The 20,721-nt window shown below is 38.7% G+C and overlaps 1 protein-coding gene across 1 annotated transcript in view; it reads right to left on the minus strand.

Moving 5' to 3' along the window:
• Positions 1 to 20,721, minus strand: part of LOC114651175 (von Willebrand factor A domain-containing protein 3B-like) — a 257,875-nt gene that overhangs the window by 99,507 nt on the left and 137,647 nt on the right. The window contains exons 21-24 of the mRNA XM_028801128.2: positions 18,886 to 19,004; positions 10,726 to 10,776; positions 10,092 to 10,308; positions 1,967 to 2,078 (exon numbers count right to left, since the gene is read on the minus strand). Of these exons, the coding sequence (XP_028656961.1) occupies positions 1,967 to 2,078; positions 10,092 to 10,308; positions 10,726 to 10,776; positions 18,886 to 19,004 (499 nt within the window). The remainder of the gene's footprint in view (positions 1 to 1,966; positions 2,079 to 10,091; positions 10,309 to 10,725; positions 10,777 to 18,885; positions 19,005 to 20,721) is intronic.

Consider the following 20,721-nt stretch of genomic DNA (forward strand, 5'->3'; position numbering starts at 1 on the left):
AATGTAGAATAATCAATTCATCCGGCCATATATCTACTTCTTATCCAGTTTAGTTCTGGAATTTGGTCCACAAACAAGAGGAAGGATTTGTGTTTTCTGATATATTAAAAGAAAATTTGTATTTTAATACATTCATACTTTTTGTGGCACCAGAAATCAGTGACATGTCTCATGGGTTTGGACGAGCAAATAAGAATTTCACTGTACTTTTTACACGTGATAATACTGCTACGACTACTGATACTACAGTACTTATGTGCATGTTCTTCTTTTTAAATGTGGGCCACGTGGTGTCACAATGACTAACACTGCTACCTTGTAGTTAAATAGTTAAAGCTTTGTTGATGAATTATAGGTTAATGATCCAGGACTCCTGACTATGCTATCTGTCTTTGAACCAACATGAGCGTTCAGCCGACTGATCGATCTCCACTTCAGTAGTTTCAATATCTTTTGGCATCTAGACTTCTGGTATGTGAACAGATAATGAAAAGTAAATACCAGCAATTCATGCTTATTTATGAAGACATTCTCACCAGTCACATTATACTTATGTTTGTGCAGGCTTTCTCCATGTATTCTGGTCTCATCATACATCTCAATGTACATGTCATCATTTTATTTAACTCTTATCCTATGCACTGTATTTATTTATTTATACTGTTTATTTATTTATTAATTTATTTATCTTGTACTATTTATTGTATTTATTTATACATCACCGCGATTGTGGCACAAGAATTTCACTATGCTTTTGCAGAGTATGTGACAATAACGATCTCTAATATAATCGCTCTAATCTAATCTAAAAAGACATGCAAATTGGATTAACAAATTTGGCGCCATCTGAGTACGTTTGGCCATGGCCGTAGATGTGCTGGGGGAATACTCTGGTTACCAAACCAAGACTGTTTCCTATATTTTGATAAATGTTGCAGGTTTACACTGTGAAAATAATAGTTGAAGAAAATTATGTAACTGGAAGGTTTGTTTGGAAATCATTCAATATGGTTGTTAGCAAAGCTAATCTTGGAAATTGTCTTCTTTCCAGCACAAAGAAAATGTTATGATAACTCGGAGATGGTGTGTCATGGTGTTATTCATCGGACGTACAGAACACTGCCTCCAAGCTGCAGGAGACTGAATTTCAGTCCTGGCCCAGTCTCTTTCTATGTGTAGTTTACACTTCCTCCCGGTGTTTGTGTAACGTTCCTCTAGGTACTTGAGTCTCCTTTCAAATCCCACGTATGTCAAGTTGATTAATGACTGTAAATTGGCCACAGGTACAATCCAGAATAAAACACCTAACTCTTCAAAGGAAATACTACAAATGCTCATAAGCCACATGGAAAACAGAGAGTCAGCCATAGGCACATGTTCCTATTTTGGTCAATTCAACCTAATCACGAATGAAGGAATGGTACAGATGCAAGACTTCAATATCATGACTGTTTTAAATATATTTTTCAAAACAATGGTGTGCGGATTAGTTTTAAGGTTTGGTCTTGGGGTGGTCAGAGTGTTATAAGATGTGTGTCCACCTTATAAGGAACTAACTGATGAGAAAATCATGAAGGAAACATCATCTCCTATTAGCTTTGAAGCTCAATGCAACACTGAAATGAGACAGACTGAGGGATTCTGATTTGAACATATTAAAATTTCTTTAACAGAAGTACAGCTCATTTGGGTTGGAGGTACCATACCCATTTGTGATAATGTTTGTACAGTTGTGCGTTTTTAAACACCTCTTCAAACACCTTTGTGGGAAGCAGCTGTTAGTTATGACTGACTTTTTTGTGATCATTTTTTCTAACAATAAAAATAAATAATTAAAAAGTTTCAAATAACAAAATAATACCACTGTGATAAAAATGGTCTGAGAAGATGAGGTGAGATGATGAAGTAACAATGAAATTAATTTAAACACTACAAGTATTAGTATGTCTTAAAAAGAAAAAGTTACCTGGATAATAAAATCCATCAATCTCCGACCTTGCAATTACCTTCTGGCCTTTAAGTGGATCCAGTATTTTTTTGTGAGCAGCTTTTGACTTCCCACTATCATTCTTTTCTTCCTGTGAAATATGAGATCAGCCTTAGCAAACTATTTGTAAAAGATAAAAATTGTTTTTAGCCTCTTGTATAATTTTTCTAAAATACAGGTTTGAGCTAAAACAAATACAGCATAGAAAGCAATATAAAGAGTAACAGTATGCCATTTTAGTTTCAAAGAGGCATTTATTTCCAACACATATACAGGGTGAGCCAAAATGATGTACCATATTTCTCAAGGTCATTGAGTGAGGTAGAGGCCGCTGAGTGGGTTGAGGTAGGGGTCCTTTGATAGGCGATCCCTTGTAGTTTTCATTCGGCAACATGCCTTGGTCCTGTGCGCAACGTGCATTCTCTGTCAAAGCGTTCTTCAAAAACAATTAATCCATCATCACTACGCAACATGCCTTCCAAACACACTTCAGCACTCCTCCTAACAGTGACGTCCCAAATCGGAAAACAGTTCTTCAGTGGGTGGTTAAATTTAGACAGACGGATACAACATTGAACAAAAATCTCCAGGCCATCCTCGGACTGTACAAACACCTGAAAACATCCAAGCTGTAAGGACATCAATTTTGCAGTCTCCCAGACGTTCACTGCACAAACATGCTTCTGCCTTACACACTTCCAACACGTCTTTGAGGAGGATTTTTCATGAGGACCTTAATTTCCATTCATACAAAATGATGGTAATGCAGGAACTCACTGAGAGAGACTAGGAGAGCCGCAGAAAGTTGTGCACAAACATTCTGCAAACTGTTCATCGAGATGCCATCATCATGTGCAGCAACGAGGCACATTTCCATTTAAATTGTTGCGTAAATAAGCAAAACATTTGCTATTGGGCTGAAACCAGCCCTCGTGAACTTCATTAGAGACCCCTGCACAATGAGTGTGTTACAGTTTTGTGCGCTGTTACAGAATTAGGCATTGTAGACCCTTACTGTTTTAAGGAGGGGGAAGACAACTGTCACTTCAGAACGTTACATTGAAATGCTAGAGATACTTTTTGCGGCCCCAACTGGAAGAACTGGATGTGGTAGATGCTAGGTTTCAACTGGTTGGAGCAACAGTTCATACGGCGCGGAGATCTATGAAAGTTTTGCAGGAGATGTTTCCTGGGAAGCTAATCTCCCTACGCAGTGATGTTGGGTGGCCTTCACTTTTGCCCGATCTCACTCCTTGCGATTTCTTCTTGTAAGACTATCTCAAGTCAAAACCTTGAAGCCCTCGAGGACGCTATTCGCCATGAAATTGCCATTATTTCCCTTTAAATGGCCAAACGAGTTATGCAAGCGTTCAAAAATCGTCTTGAAGAGAGATCGCTAATGATGGCCAACACCTTGAAGACATCATTTTTAAAACACAGCGAAAAAAATCTATTTTCTTTACCCTTTCTTGTGTCGTAAAGAAATTTATTTTACCTTGTAGCGCTTTTTTAGAATAAACTTTTGAAATGTGCTGCTTCTTTTTGGCTCACCCTGTACCACAAAGTGGCAGCTTTATTAGAAAATCCTAAATAGTACCAAGTAGGACCTTCTTCCTTTACAACAGCCTGAATTCTTTGAGACTTGGATTCAAAAAACTGCTGCAAACATTCATTAAAAATATAGTTCATGCTGATTTGTTGGTGCTACAACCATCCCATTCCACATCAACCCCAAAACTGCTTTGTTGGATTGAGAACTGGGTAATGTACAGGCAATTGGAGAAGACTTAAGTCACGGATATTACAAAGCTTTGTGACATGGTATAACATTGTCTTTTTGAAGAAGGGTATAATGTGCATATAAAGGAAGGTACCACTGACATAAGGCAAAAGGATCTATGGATTCATACAATATCTGACTTTACCATATGCATGTCACAGTAAAAAATTATTTGTCTGTAAACACCTTTTTAAATTTTACTTTGACACTCTGTGAATGTGTATATTAGTTGTGACATTTAGTTTCTCTGTATATTACTAGTCTTGGGCTTGTCCCAGTGCTGCCAAAATTGGCAACCTTGAAGTGGATGAGGTGGGAATTTTTATTATTAATATTATCTTAAAATTGAGTATTCTTCTTTATGTGATGGAGTATTGTTTTAGCATCCCAAATCTGTCCATTTTTTGTTTTTCTTCACATTGTTCAAAATAATAAAAAAACTGTTTTCATTACAAAATCACTCAAGACTTACAGTATAACAATCTTTTAAAAAATGACTAGAAAATTATTGTAAGTACTTATAATTTCCCTCATCAGTCTTTTACTACACTTAAACGATGGCCGGGATTGGTTCCTGCCTTGTGCCCTGTGTTGGCTGGGATTGGCTCCAGCAGACCCCCGTGACCCTGTGTTCGGATTCAGCGGGTTGGAAAATGGATGGATGGATGGATTTCTGAGTTTCAGTCCAGCTGGAGGAGGAGTCATGTGCCTGATGCTTTGCTATATATTACAGACAGCCCTCTGCTGAGGCTGCAAGGACAGCAAGTACCACTAGTTGCAGCTCTGATCTGGTGTCTCTGGTTCAAAAGGAGAGCTCCTTGTGAGCCAGAAGTATTTCCAAGGTGACTGAAAGAGATCCCAAAAACTCTTAACTGGAGTTTAAAGGCCCTTCTGACCAGAGAGCATAAATGTTGGCAAAAGCTTGAATGGCAGGAGTAAGAGAGACCAGAGGTGCTAAAAAGGGTATGGGGCCTGCGTAAGGGAGTGCTGGTTGGGAACATTATAGGTAGGTGCAATAGATACCCTGTAGAGACAGGGAAGAAAGTGCCCGGAAGAAGTAGCTATGGGGCTATCCAATTAATTTGTTACTATATTCCACCATAAAAAAAAAAAAACCTCACACTGATTCCATTCCATCCTAATTAGTGTGGTGCTGAGGTGTCACCCGTTGCATGGCTGTACTCAGGTCCTAATCTGGGATCCTGAGTTGGTTTGTAATGTGGTTGGTGCGGCAATGCATTGTATCAGTGCGTGCTCCTAACCTCTCCTCTCTCCTGTCATCATTTAGATTACTATTTGCTCCTAAGTGCATGCTCCTAACCTCTCTTACTCGTGTATTTACCTTGTAATAAAAATCATGTGTTTCATCTTGTTTTTCCTGTTTTGAGTTTTGGTACAAGTATCATCAATCCTTGCTAGTCACAATATGAATAAATGATCATTTCAGATAGAACTTTTAACTCAAATTACAGATGAAAATTAATGCATTACATTAAACCCCGTGATCTGTTAGAACGTGTAACTCAACACCTTCCACTGAATGACATGACCGTTTCAATGGTGATAATAAAGAACAGAACATAGCAGATAAGGAATCCACCAGAGACAAATGCATCACCAAACAAAAAAGGATCAGTAAACATATCCTGCACAGGAGTAATTAGCTGCATTCGGCATATACATCTCCAGCTTTAATTATGGTCACAAATGGATTAAAGCCTTTCTCAAAACAGACACATCTGTGGTTTTCCAGAGCTCCAGAGAACTTAATAATTAAAAGAACGAAATTGTTTTTAGACAACCCTTAGCAAAATCTATAAAATAGCATGCGCTACACTGTAAATTGCAACAGTTTTTATTTTATCTTTAGTTCATCTGTTCAAAATATATTTAAAGAGTTTTGCATGGATGCTTCCAAATATAATTTAGTCAGAGGATAGGATTCATAAAGATCACTATGGCCCCTGTGCATTAGAGATCCTGAAGCTGAGCTTTGCTGAGCCTAAGCAGAATGGAGAAAACCACAGTCAGATAAAAACCTTAACTTACTCTGTCACTCTACTACCAAAGGCATGGCTGTTATAAGTGACCTCTGCCACTGTACCCGATATATAATACAATACAATTTATTTTTAAATAGCCCAAAATCACACAAGAAGTGCCGCAATGGGCTTTAACAGGCCCTGCCTCTTGACAGCCCCTCAGCCTTGACTCTTTAAGAAGACAAGGAAAAACTCCCAAAAAATCCCTAGTAGGGAACAAATGGAAGATTCCTTGGGAAATCTTGAGAGATCCCTTTCCAGGTAGGTTGGGCATGCAGTGAGTGTCAAAAAAGGGAGTAAATACAACACAATACACAGAAGAGAACACAAGTAATTCTCAATACAATATAATAATGCAATAGAAATGGTACAAGTACAGAGCAGAATTCAACAGTAATATGAGCTGGTAATATGCATTTGGAAACAGTATGACCAGTTCACAGAACAGACCATGCAATACGGTGCTTGAGCTTGTCCAATGCCTAAGAGTGAATGACAACTATGTTTATAACAGCTAACACATCATTAACAGCTTTTACCTATTATTTATTGGCCAAATTTAACACTGAAATAGGGCGAAATGCAGACGTCTCCAAGATCATTCACTGATTCGGCTTAATAAATTATTAGCATTGCGTGTGATGGACACAATCCCAGCATCCTCAGGTGGAGAGTAGGAACCAACACTGAATAGTTCCCCAGTTCAGTACTGGGCACATAAACTCATACCCCTACACTTACTCACAGCAGGTCAATGTAGAGTTGGCAACTGGCATAATTGATATCTTTGGGATGTAAGAGAAAACAGAAGTATTAGGAGAAAAGCCCACGAGCACACAGGTGTGAGCAGTGGTTTAATACTCTTCATCCCGCAAGTGGTTTAGAAGCAACATGATAGACAGCCTCCCCACCTAGACCAGAGCATCCCCTGTTGGATACAAAGTATTGACTATAATGCCAACAAACAGTATCTGATTATGTTATACTACAGTACAAAATATGTATTAGTAAACATTTATCAACCATCAAAAGCTGCTTAAATAATTTCAGGATGCAGCATGTGGAAGAAAACATATCTGGGTGGGGTGTCAGTAAAAAAAAAAAAACTAAATGACAAAAAACATAAAACTGCCAAATTATTTCCAAGCCAGTTGTGTAACTGGGACCTACAGTGCATTCTGTTGCACACTGAAGAGAACAATACTGATGGCAGACACACACAAAAGTACTGTAGATAGCCATTAGCCGAATAAGCAATTTGCTCCCAATCACTTCCCACTGCAATCAGTCTCAACTTCAGCATTCTAATCTGTTTTACGCCATTTCCATGCCTCAGTTTAGTCTTTTCAATCCTTTTATAAAATCTCTAATTACTAAAGATGGTTCTGTGAATAGTTAGATGACTGCTTTAATGATTGTGCTCTTCATTTCTGATTTGGTACTGTTTTCTATTATGTTCTTTGTGAAGTCATATTTGCTTCAAATCCATGCTGTTTCACTGCTGCAGCTGCTCTTGGCTTTGTACATTTTAAATGCTATCTGGAGACAGTCCTTCAGTTTGTTGACCTGTCATTAGAAGTCTTCATGAGTGCCATCACCCTGTCAAGTGCATCTAGCATGCACAGAAATAATTTCCTGTGGCAGCATAACCTCTAACGTTGGCAATGAAATCCAAAAACAGAAAACAAATTGGTGTTTTCATTTTTGGTGACTCTTAAAAATCATTCATGGGGACAAGCAGGGTTTAAATAATAAATCCCAAAAATAAATACAATAAATATAATTAAGACTAATTGCTACAGCAGCCAATTTCTTTTTGAAACTGAGGTGACTGCCCCACTTTCCTAACAGCAATCACATTCATAATGCTGGACTTCCCTGCTAGACCACCTCCATCTACTCAGATACAAGCTTATTGGGGTGTAGTTCATATTTCAAGTTATTTTAGATTAGATTAGATTAGATTAGATTAGATTAGATTAGATTAGAGATCTCTGTAGCAGAATTCTTGTGCCACAGCTGTTGTAATGTTTAAATAAAAAAGGTAAATAAATAAGAGTAGCAGAAGATGCATAAATGAATAAATAAATAAACATCATGAATAAATACCGTAAAAAATAGTTATAAAAAAGTAGTGTACAGTACAGTTACACATAAACCAGCAGGTGGGTACAGTATACAGTGCAGGGCTGACAGGATCAGGTTACTGGGAGTTCAGTGACTTACAGCAGGGGGGAGGAAGCTGTTCTTGAAATGTACGGAGTGAGTGGTGACGCTCCAGTGGCGCAGAAGTGAAAATGGGGATAAACTGCTGTCTAGCAAGTGTCAAAATATAATACTTCCCTTACATTCTTACTTATTTGCTTTCAGTTAGAGGAGGGATACTCAAGATGTTTATTGTTTCAACGACTCTTAGCCAGGATGCTGGTTTACGTTCCGACACGGACTCACTTTGCTTGTGCTCCTATTATAAATGTAGACTAATATACCATCCCTATGTAACATAAGTTTAATATGTCACTGTCCTTTGTACAAAAATATTTTATAAATCTACTTTTCTTGCTACTCACATGCACAGTGGATACAGATTTAGCACAGGGGCTCATCATTTAGAACTGCTAGGCAAAGCATAAGATAAGACAGATAAAGACAGCTGGGGCAATGTGCACTATTTTTCGTCTGTCAGAGTCAGCATGAATTTGTATCTTCTTTGCCTTGTTTGGAATGGCATGATTCATCTAACTGGGGGGCCTGCACATGAACAAAGAGTATAAAACCTTGGAACATTGCCTGGCACACCTTTGAAGCCGACGGATGGATGGGAGATAATGTCTTCCGATCCTGAAAATCCTTTCAACGCAGCAATGAAAATGGCTACACATCAGGCCCCCACTCCCGAACTGGGTTCTTGTCATAGCTTCCTTTGTCTGTTATGCTGGGTAAACTGTCATTAAAGAAAGCTACGTTTTTTCTCCTATGTGTTTTCTTACCACTAAGGGAGAGGTATCGCCTTTTTATATTATATCTATATAGTTTTGGGTTATGTAACACGCCGCAATTAAAAAAGAACTCATTCCAACAAGGGAGCTAGCGCCCCCTGCTGGATACACCCTACTAGTATATTGCTTCAGAAAAAAATCTGGTGCGGTAAATATGTTTTTCATTATTTGTCAAAATTGTGCAACATAATGAACAAGGCCTTCAGGTACACCTTGCATTTAAAAAAAATTGAGACATTTCAAGATTGGTTGAAAACAGCAAATGTGTGTACAGTAATCCCTCACCTATCGCGGGGGTTACGTTCCAGAGCCCCCCGCGATAGGTGAAAATCCGCGAAGTAGCGACCTATATTTATTTTATTATTTATACATATTTTAAGGCTTTATAAACCCTTCCCACACTCTTATAAACCTTTCTCACTCTCTTGTTAACCTTTCCCACGCTCTTATAAACACTTCCTATGCTCTTAAACACTTTCTACATTCTTAAACACCTCAGACCAACACTGCACACTGCACGCAGCGATCAGACGTCAATGTGTCTGCACTCGCTTTGTGAAGGGGGGCAGCTGAACTCACGCTGAGCAGAAATTGACTTTGTGCTGCTTCTGCCAAAATGCCTGCTTGTCGCTCTGCGTGAGGAGTGTGTGTGTGTGTGTGTGTGTGTGTGGGTGTGTGAGAGCTGAACGCACCTTCGCTCAAACCCCCCCTCCCCAGAAGCGCAGTACACTCCTGCCACTTTGCATTGTCAAGGGGGTGGGGAGCTGAATGAACGCTAAGGAGAAGTGGACTTTGTGCTGGCTTTGTGCTGCTTGTCGCTCTGCGTGTCAATAATTTAAAAGCCTGTACATCACCAATTTTCCTGTCTCACTGTCTTGTCTTGCGTGAAGTTAAAATGTTTTATAATAGTGAGATGTTACTCATATCCTTAGTCCGACATCCACATATCATATGTGTTAACAAAGTGTGTTTTATAAGTTTGCATGTGTTTAAAGCATGTGGGATGGGTATTTTAAGGCTTAAACTATAAAAATGTTTATTTAGATGGTCTTTCTATATCGCAGATTTTCTCCTGTTGCTGATGGGTCTGGAACATAAATTCCGCGATAGGCGGGCAATCACTTGTATTTAAAAACCCGCGAAGTCGTGAATCTGCGAAAAGTGAACCGCGAAGTAGCGAGGGATTACTGTAACATAAAAATGTCAAGTAAAACCGATTTAAGAAAATCATTCACTGAGACTTTTTTTCACAGAAGTCACACATACAATTGTAGCTGACATACTTCTTCGTTCTTTTCCTGTGATCCTGTACCCCTATCAGCTATCTGCTGGGCAGCTTTCTGCAGATCTGTTGCCTGCTGGAGAAACGTTAATCCAGTCTCGATTTCATCCTCCAACAAAGACACATCTTCTGGAGAAATTGGCCATCCCAAGTCATCTAAAGCCTGCGTCAGTGCTTCCTTGTGCTCTTGAAAAGATACTGGTCTGTCAGTGGAAAACCTAAGGAGAAAATAAAATTTCTCTATCACCTTGTGTCAGTTTTATTTTTCTTAATATTTACATTTTAGTTGTGTCTTGACAAATTCATAAATTGACATTGTAAACGATTATTTGTTTGAAAACCAAATGCTCATGTATACACAATGTAAAAGTTATAACAAGTACTAGTAAATAATTACAGCAGTAATAAATTTAGAATTTGGAATTAAACCTGGTATCAAATACTGAATAAACCATTTACAAACAATGACAAGTACTTCAGCAGCCATCAGTATTTACAAGATGCATTTTAAATTCCCTTTTATGATGTTTAGAAATTTAATCACACAGTTTGTTTCATGTACTGGAGGCCCACAATACAACATGTATTTCATCCTTCTCATGTAATATTTTTACAAGTAACGAAAATAAACTTACTTGTCTCTCTGCTCTTGGGTTAATGCTCTCCATACAATTAAATTAAGACGGCTTGAAAATTAAAAAGAAAAAAAATTAAACCAATTCAATTTTAAGTATGATAAAAGATAAAAACAAGATAAAGTAACCTGATAATACAAAGTTATTGTCTGTCTGTATACCAGCATTGTTATCACTCTATTTAATCAATATTATTCTTTATCAGTATGCTGCTGCTGGAGTATGTGAATTTTCCCTTGGGATTAATAAAGTATCTATCTATCTGTCTGATTAAATTAAATATTTTTAAAAATTACATAGACTTAGGTGCCGAAGTGTACAAGTTTAAACAAGACTGGCTAAACTACAGCCAGCCAATGTAAATTTCAACTTTACTATTTCTTTCATTCAACAAATCACTAAATTTTTAAATGCTTTAGTCTGGAAGTACTCGTAATATGGGTGGTCCACTACTCTTTTGAACCTTTTTGGTAACTGCAGTAAAATTCTAGGTCTCTTCTCCTAAAATTTGGAGTAGGCTTTGTTATAGTCGGCAGATGGTGATGTCACTGAATGCTTAAACGTTACAAAAAAAGTTGAATTCCCTATAAAGACCTCACTTTAAATGTGATGATAAATAAAATCAACTTTAAATTCATAGCTTCAATCCCAAGCAGTCTTTTTATAGATAGGTAGATAGAAGAACCTCCAGTCTTGGCCCAGTATTGCTTATCATTACTTCATGAAAGGCTAAACTACCACTTTCATCAATTACCAGACTTCCTTAATACAATGGTAGAGGGTGAGATCTGTCTTTGTTGCATTGAGGGAAAGGTGGGAGCCGTTACTGGATATGATCTCCATCTATTGTGGGGTACACAATAAACATGTAAAATTGAGCCAACCTAGAGTAGCAAATTAACCTAACACGTACAGTAAGTGCTTATGATGGGGATATAAACTTACATAACTAAAACCCATATGGACTTCCACATGGCTAGTTAAGCAGTTGAGATGTAAAGTACAGACACAGCAGCTCTGAGCTGCCTAGCCACCGAACCACTGTGCTGCACTGCTGACACATGTACCTTGTGTTAAATTCTGAGTTTAAATTAATTAAACTGTAGATTGATTTTATAACTCTTTTAAACTGACTGAACTAAGCATATGGAAACACAATGCATAATTATATTCATAAAAGAAACAAGAAATTACTTAAACACACTGTTAACCATGCTGTCAATCTAACAGTGACATGAAGTTTCTGAGAGGACTTAAATAATTCAAAAGAATCATGTACTTGGTGAGTAAAAAAAATGTTACTTTTGTAAAACAACATTAAAGGTTGTGTTTATATACTGTTCTGTATATGAACATATATTAGGATAAAGCTAACAATGATACCATAATGTCCTTTTACTAAAGAATCATTTAAACTTCAAATATTGCAGTAGTTGTCAGTTGCACCATATTCTTTTTACAACATCATTCCCATGTGCAGAGACAATTTGAAAGTACTAATTAACATTACCCACATGATTTTGGGGATGTGGGAGGTAAGTCCACACTGATAGTAGGAGAATGTTCAAACTTGTGCAAACAGACAAGGAGCAGGACTCTGTTTTGAATGTAGGACAGTAGATCTGTGAGGCAGCTATTTTATCCACTAGTCAAATATGTCGGCCCCAATGTCGTGTCATTTTCCAACTTGCTTAATCCAGAGCAAGGCCACGGGGAGTTGCTGGAGCTTATCCCAGCAAACATAGGCACAAGGCAGGAACAAGCCCTGGACAGGGCATCATATCCATCACAAGGTGAACACACACACCAAACACACACTAGGGCAAATTTAACATTGTCAGTTCACCTAATCTGCATGTCTTTGGATAATGGAAAACTGGAAAACTATAAGAACATGCAAACTGGTCTCCTTACTTTGAGGCAGCACTAGCACAATTGTGCCACCATGCCACCCCTGGCTCCAGTGCAATCACGAGAATAGTTAATCATACAGACTTACACATCTCTCTATATCTCTCTATCATAAAAAAAAAATCTTTGAGAGGGAGACTAGGGAGACGAAACGTGATCTTCTCGGAAGACAACTTGAAGTCCCGTGAGAGACACTTTAACTTTCTCCCAGCTCTTAAAACAATGACAAGCGACAAGCAAAACATGGAGCTCGCCAGCAGCAGAAACCCAGCAGATGATCCGACCGCTTCTCCTTGCGTGTGATCATCCCCCTTTACAACGCGAGCAGCGTTATACGTCCTGCAAGAAAGAGATGTAACCACGCCCGGGGCCGGAAATAAAGGACAAGTATTGTTTTTACAAAAGTTTTAAAGTAAAAGTGAAAATAATGCACATGTAACAATTCCCATGAAACTAACAATCTCTTTAAATTGTATATCCAGTAAACCAAACCCGGGGGTGGGCAAGCGAAGCGAGCAGGGGGCAGAGCCCCCTAGTTTTTTAAATATTCATTCAGCAGCAGAAGTCATCCACTTCTTGGATGGGAGACCATCTAGGAAAAGCTTGGGTTGAGGCTGTAAGAGGTGTTGGTAAGACCAGCAGGGTTGCTTACCCTGTGGTCTGAATGTGGATCCTAATGCCCCAGTGCAGTGATGGGGACATTGTGCTGTAAAAATGGCACTGTCCTTTAGATGAGATATAAAACAGAGGTCCTGAATCTCTGTGGTCATAAAAGATCCCTGAGCATCCTTCAGAAAGAGCAGGGTGTATCCCGATGTCCTGGCTAAACTGTCCTCCATGGGCTAGTCATTCTGGCCCCCTACTTATCCCCTTTCTAATGGCCCCATGTAATGGCTCATGTGTGGCGAGAGTACTGGCGCAAAAATGGATGCCGTCACACCATCCAGGTGGATGCTATACATTAGTGGGGGTTGAAGTGAGTAGTGAGAAAAGTACTATTTAAATGTAAAGTATTATTATTTTAGAAAATCGCTATTTAAATGTAAAGAATTATTATTCTTCTTCCCAATGAAAAACAAAATCGAAATTAACTCTTCATAATACCACGCAGAGAAATTCGAAAGCCGAACTGCATAAGGTACGGCCCACAGAATACGGCCTGTGGTCTGGTCCTGTTTGGGCCGTGGAAGATGCAGACAGCAAGTACTTGCCTGGGTGTGTCAGTCTGCATCACTGCTAGATGTGACAGTGCAGATGCAGATCAGAATTGATATGTATGGGAAATAGTGGGAGACTACATCAGAGAAAGTAGTGATACAGAGATTGTTCATGTTTTATTGAATAAAGGAAGACGACACCTGTTGTTAATCTACAGCTCGTCTGCATTTAGTTCAAAAACAAAACAAAAATGAGTGGCAAAAAACAAAAAGTTGATGTTGAAAACAGATCATTCAACAAATCCTGGAGGTTAACAGTAAAGCAATCTGTTTGGTATGCAAAGAGCACATCACTGCATTTAAAGACTACAACTTGAGCCATCACTTCGAGACCAAGCACTCTGAAAAATACAGAAATTTATCTGAAGGGGAGAAGGTGAGGACTGCAGAGGAATTGTTAGCTAAACTGCAAAAACAGCAAAGTCTTTTTTTTACAAAGCATCATACAGCAAAGGAATGAACAGTAAAAACCAGCTATCTATTAGATCATAAAGTTGCCAAAAGAAGTAAACCGTTTTCCGATGGCGAATTTGTTAAAGAGTGCTTATTGGAGTCAGTGGCAATCCTCTGCCCAGAGAAGAAGGATGCGTTTGAATACCTGTCCTTCTCATGGCGAACGGTTACAAGACGGACTGAGAAAATCACAGAGAATCTGGTACTACAGCTGAAATGCATGGTGGGAAATGTTGACTTCTTCTCCTTGGCCTTGGAGGAGAGCTGTGATGTTCGTGACACAGCGTGCTGCTGATTTTTTCGGAATGGAATAATGAAAGACTTTGAAATGACAGAGGAATGACAGAGGGACTGCTTCAATGCAGTCAGTGAAAGTTACAACAACCGGTAAGGATTTATTTACTGATGTCAGTATGTGCATGCAAAAGTTAGGACTGCAGTGGGAAAAATTAGCTGGTGTGACAAGTGATGGTGCTCCAAATTTGACAGGTAAAAATGTTGGGCTTTTAAAAGAAATGCAGGAAAATGTGACAGATTATCTCAGTCCAAAAAGTCATATTTTTACACTGTGTTATTCACCAAGAAGTCCAATGTAAATCAGTTCTGAAAATTAATTATGAGATTGATGTTGTAATATATACTGTAAATTTCATCAGGGCTAGGACATTAAATAACAGACATTTTGGAGGAGACTGATCACACTAATCTGGGCTACCACACAGCTGGCAGGTGGCTAAGCCTGGGCAAAGTGCTCAAACAGGTCTGTGATCTCATATTGGAGATTCAGGAGTTTTGTCAGATGAAAGGAAAACTCATCCCTTAACTCAGCAGGACAGAGTGGCCATCAGATTTAGCATTTGCTGTTGTTGTGACTGCACATATGAATGAACTGAATACAAAATTGCATGACAAAGCTCTTTTTGCACATGATATGCACAGTCTAGTCAAGGTCTTCATGAGGAAGCTGTTGCTTCTCTCTCAGCAAGAAGAGAGGAACACTTTGATACACCTTCCCACACTGAGAGAGGAAGGAATGTATCTGCTGATCAGCTTAACAGATATGCAGCCATGTTCTGGACACTGCATGGTGAGTTTTCCAGGTGATTTGAAGACTTCAAAGCAGTGTAAACTGAAATGTTCATCATCTCCTCTAATTTTACATGTGATGTGGACAATGCCACCAGTGAGGTACAACTTGAACATACAGGCTGCAGACTGATGCATTGCTGGCAGAACACTTCAAGTCACTGCCATTACTGACATTCTATAATTCTCTCAAAAAGGAGAATTTCCCACACTTGAGAAGACTAGCTCAGAGAATGCTTGTCCTCTTTGGATCAACATCCATATTACTAACCGAGAATGGTAAACCGGAAGGCACGGACCCAGGTACACGGCGATGGACGCAGGAGACATAGTGCGCAGGCGCCTACAGCGTGCGTCTCATAAACCGCAAGCGAAGTCTGATCCACCGCGAACGAAGGAGTCACGGCTCAAAAACAAAAGAACTCAACTAACGTAAATAAGAAATGAAGCAACAACGCGCCCATAGCTAACGACTAACGACACAGCCACACAAAAAAGAGGATTCTACGCTGCACCCCAGAGTCAAACGGAAGAGGCTACGGAGGCACCACAGGTCCACAAAAATAGTACGGAAGGCGCGGGAAAGTACGAAAGGCGCAGGCACCTACAACGCGCTTCTGAGCTAAACATCCACACTACACAGCATGGTCCACGTGCTTCTAACACACCGCAAGCATACACATGAGATTGTACAGAAACCCCACAGATCCGGACTCCACAACATATGTGAATCACATTACAGTAATACAATATTAAGCACATTAACATATGTTTACCATTCTCGGTTAGTAATATGGATACTATAAGTACTCACAGAAAATACAAACAGAAGAGGCTTCGGCGTCCTGCCCCACAGTCAAACCAGAGAAAGTACGGAGTCCCCAAACGTCCACAAAACACAGCATAGTCAAACCCGAGATAGTACGGAGGGTGCATGCGCCTATACACCGCAAGCGAAGGAGCCACGGCTCAGAAACGAAAGAGCTCAACTAACGGAAATAGGTAATTTTAACAGTAAGTGCAATTATCCATATTACTAACAGTAAACAACGTATACCTAATCAACAAATCCCAAGGACAACCATGGACAGAGTCGGCCTTTACCTCTCTGAGCCTGTATTTAGACATGGACAACTTTATGTAGCCTTCTCAAGAGTTCGGCATGCATGTGACGTTAACGTCAAGATTATAATAACTCCACACCAAGGAAGACTCATTCAAGGACAACACGCCATCTTTACTACAAATGTGGTGTATGAAGATATCCTTTGTACGTCATCTACACCTTTATACTCCAATATATCTCATACATAGATCTGCGCAAACTCAAAGACATTCTATACTTACATAACAATTAAACTGCTATTGTCATTTACATATATTACATAGACCTACAGATGTCGTGACGGTGAACATGAGATATATGTAACAATTACCAAGACAGACAATAATCTCTTTAAAATCTATTTCGATTTACCCAAGACCAGGGGTTGGCGAGCGAAGCGAGCAGGGGGCGGAGCCCCCTAGTTTTAAACTGATTGAATATGAGTGCTAGTCCTTGTGAGCTTTTATCTTGTACAGTATATGTGTATTTATTATTGAAAACAGATTAACAACAGAGCAGCACAGTAGTGTAGTGGTTAGAACTGCTGCCTTACAGCCCTGGGCCTGATTCCTGCTCTGATCATTATCTTTGTGAAGTTTGTATTGTACTGACTCAGAAAGAGACAGTAACGTTTAAAAAAAAAACAATAAGAAGTGGTGTGACATTGTCAAAGAAATTGAGTCAAATTTGTCAAAGTTCAAACCGATCTGTCATCAACTTCAAAATGCTATCCAAAAAGTCAAAATTCCTAATACCAAAAATAAGTTCCATTAATAGGAACATTTTCTCAGTAAAGATTTGCATGCCTACACTATATTTATCCTTAATCTCAGATGATGTGGAAATGTACGTGCAGGTCTTCATATGGTCGCTCAGGGGATGTCATGAGTTGTGCTCTCCTCGATAATTCTGGTTAGTATAGTCATAGCAAATGCCGAAGCAATTGCTTTAAAATGGGGGTACCCAGAACAAAGCAAATTGGCATTGTGAAATTAATGTTAAAAGTTTTCAACTTTTTGAAAACTAATCTTAGTCGAAATAAACATTACAATCAAATTCCTTGGGTTAAGAACCCCCTAACTTCACATATACAAGTCCACAAAACTATACAGGAAAGTCAAAAAAAAAAATCCTAACATGCACATTCTCCCATGTCCAAGTGAGTGTTCTCTGTGTAAATTAATTTCCTCCTATTTCCTAAATGTGTGTTAGACTAACTGACAAATAAATATATATATATATATATATATATATATATATATATATATATATATATATATATATATAAAAAACATCTGTCTGTATGTCTGTCCGCTCTTCACGATAGAATTACTTAATCGATGTAGGTCTGGTTGTTTTCTATAATTTGCTTGAACTTTCCACTTGATTTTGTGACTTCTGTCATCGTGCTAAGTACCATAGTTCACTTGTGGTACCGATGTATTAATGTAAATCAAAGAGAGTGGCTGTGGGCCGAGAGCAGGGGGGTGGGGCCTTCCTCATTCACTCTCCAGCCTCTGTTTCAGTTAGTCTACCTCTCGCCACGTGTTGGAGTGCACCTTGCCTCCACGTAGCCAACGATATCTGTTTGTTCAGCAGACATTATCCTTTACGCATTGTTAAGGAGTAACGTTTGACGTTTTTGAGAGAGATCAGAGCTACGTGTGTTTTACAGGGTAGCTGCTGATTGCCAGAGATATCACAGCCACGTGCTTTTCTCCCCATGCAGGGGACACTCTCCTGTCAGAGCTAAACACGATCAGATACAGTGCCAGCGTTTGACAATGGAGCGTACCTACCATCCGCTTGGCCAGAATTACATTTCTTTTTATTTTTTTTTATTGATTTTTAAAGTTTGTCCTGTTTCAGTACTACATTGGCAGAGCCACAGGGACAGCTAGTCTAAAATAAATGTAGAACTAAAAGCCAGTGTGTACATGAGTGTGCTTTGCAGAGAAATGATGCCCCATCCACAGTTGTTCCTTGTCTTTTAACCAATGTTGTCGGTATAAAATGTGGCCAAGTGTCTTAACCTGCCAGGGGGTTGGAAAAAAATGTATATTAATTATTATAATGAATCCTGAACTTTGGATAAAGGCGTTCATCAAATATACAATGATACCAATCAAATAAATTCTGTGGATGGAGCCTATATTACTCCTTAATTGTTATGGTGACTAAAACGGAAAATGAAAGTCCATTCCATGAAAGCTGCAATGGTGTAACCTTTCAGGACTTACACTATCTATATAACACATTAATATGAAATCACACATTAATGTCTTCTCAATAGTTTAAAGACACAACAAGAATAATGTCCTTTCATGAAAAAACATGCTAGCTGTACTGCCATTGGCAAATATTTATTACACCTTCAAACTAGTGTACCTTTCATAAGTTTTAAGAGCAAGTTCCAGCTTCTTTTTATAGGCGTCTAGATTCACAGCTTGAGGATTAACAAGGGAAAGCTGCTTCTGGGTACTGCTTAGATGAGCCAAGGGTAGAACCTAAAGAAAAAAGACAAGAAGGTTTAGTTGTTTATGAATACTCCTCTTAGCAATACTTACAGTGTTTGCAATTTGCTTTAATAACATTAACCTTGTTGTTATGTTTTCAATATAGTGTTTTTTTAATATTAAAAAGGGTAGAAATTGAACATAAAAATACACCATAATGTATGACAGTGTTCCAAAATACTCGTGTTATCAGTGTATGTTTGTGTGCATCACACAACAGACTGGTATCTAATTTGAGGAGGTACCAGCTACTTATGATCCTGAACTGAACAAATCAGAAAATGGTCTTAGGATTTGTCTGGGTAGCAAGAGGTTATCAGCAGACAGGGTATATACCCCAGGAGGGCAGAGGGTCAAACCGATCTGTCAGGCAAAAGAACTAAGAACAAGAGATGGAGCCATAATGGCATCAGGAAAGATTCTACATATTTTCACTTGGGAGAAAGTATACCCTGTAAGTGTGCTCTAAGCCCTGGAAAAGCCACACTTGGGGTGTCAGTGTGGTTTGAGAGACATGTGGCCTTCAAAAAAACATGTAATGCAAACGGAACACACAGCTGTCTAGCTGAAGAGAGGAAAATGCAGCACTGTTGATAAAACCTTTGAGCTGCTTGAGGGCACACATTTCTAGAAGGGAACATATAGAGACATTCTGCCTCTCTACCAGATCTAAGGTAAGTTGCTTTGGAGACTAAACCCTTCAAGGTTAACAGAAGGCAGAGCAGTGCGGGGACACCAGTGGTCAACACAGAGTGTTTTAGCCTGGTGTGACCCCAGACCCAGAAGCAATTATGGAGCTTGATGGGAAGTAACACTGGGAAGAGCTTTACATTCACCTTAACCACTGCAGTTTATTGATGAACATGACATGGCAAGAACTAGTGGGAGGATGACAAAGACCAAAAAGACAGAGAGATCAAGCAAGAGAGGGAGAGGATGGAATTTTGGATGGAACATTATGGTGTAAAACTGCATGAGCTACCCCATCTTGTAGTCACTGGGTGAAGAGGAGCTATATATTTTGCACCTTTGCAATCTGTTTATTTGATATTACCTCTACTTGTTCATTTATCACTCTCTTTTATTTAGTTATTTAATACATTTTATTAATAAATTCTCTGGTTTTGTGTATTTTGGCTTTGTTGCTGTTATTCTGGGTAGGAGACGGTCTGCTCTCTAGTTTTTCAATCTGTGGCCCTTACCTAGTTTGCACCACACATGAAAACTATTTTTACTCAATTATGCATAACAATACATTTTGTGATAACTCTTGATCTGTACCATAAATATATATATTTTTATGATGTTACATTATTGTGCTAGTTAATAATGAGGAACAAATAAATCTTTCCACTTTTACTGTGGAAAATTACATCTACTTGAACGGTATAGCATTCACAGTATGGATTGTATAGCATTGTAAAATGTGATGTAGTGTGTGCCTGCATTAAAATAGTACGCATTTCCAGTACAAATCGTGTACGGGTGCAGATGGGATACTGATATGCCCAATTTAAGACAATGGGTGGGTGAATGTTTATAATGTATAGTACAGATTGAATGTTTTACTAGAACATAATAAATGGATGAGTGGTATCTTAGAAAACATACAGTAGCAATTAAAAATCAAACACCACATATACTAAAGTTTGTACTTTTGTACAACACATAAATGAAGTTCATAGATCTCTTTGGATTGAACATTGTT

Source organism: Erpetoichthys calabaricus, chromosome 4 (genome assembly GCF_900747795.2).
Source record: "Erpetoichthys calabaricus chromosome 4, fErpCal1.3, whole genome shotgun sequence".
Lineage (NCBI taxonomy): Eukaryota > Metazoa > Chordata > Cladistia > Polypteriformes > Polypteridae > Erpetoichthys > Erpetoichthys calabaricus.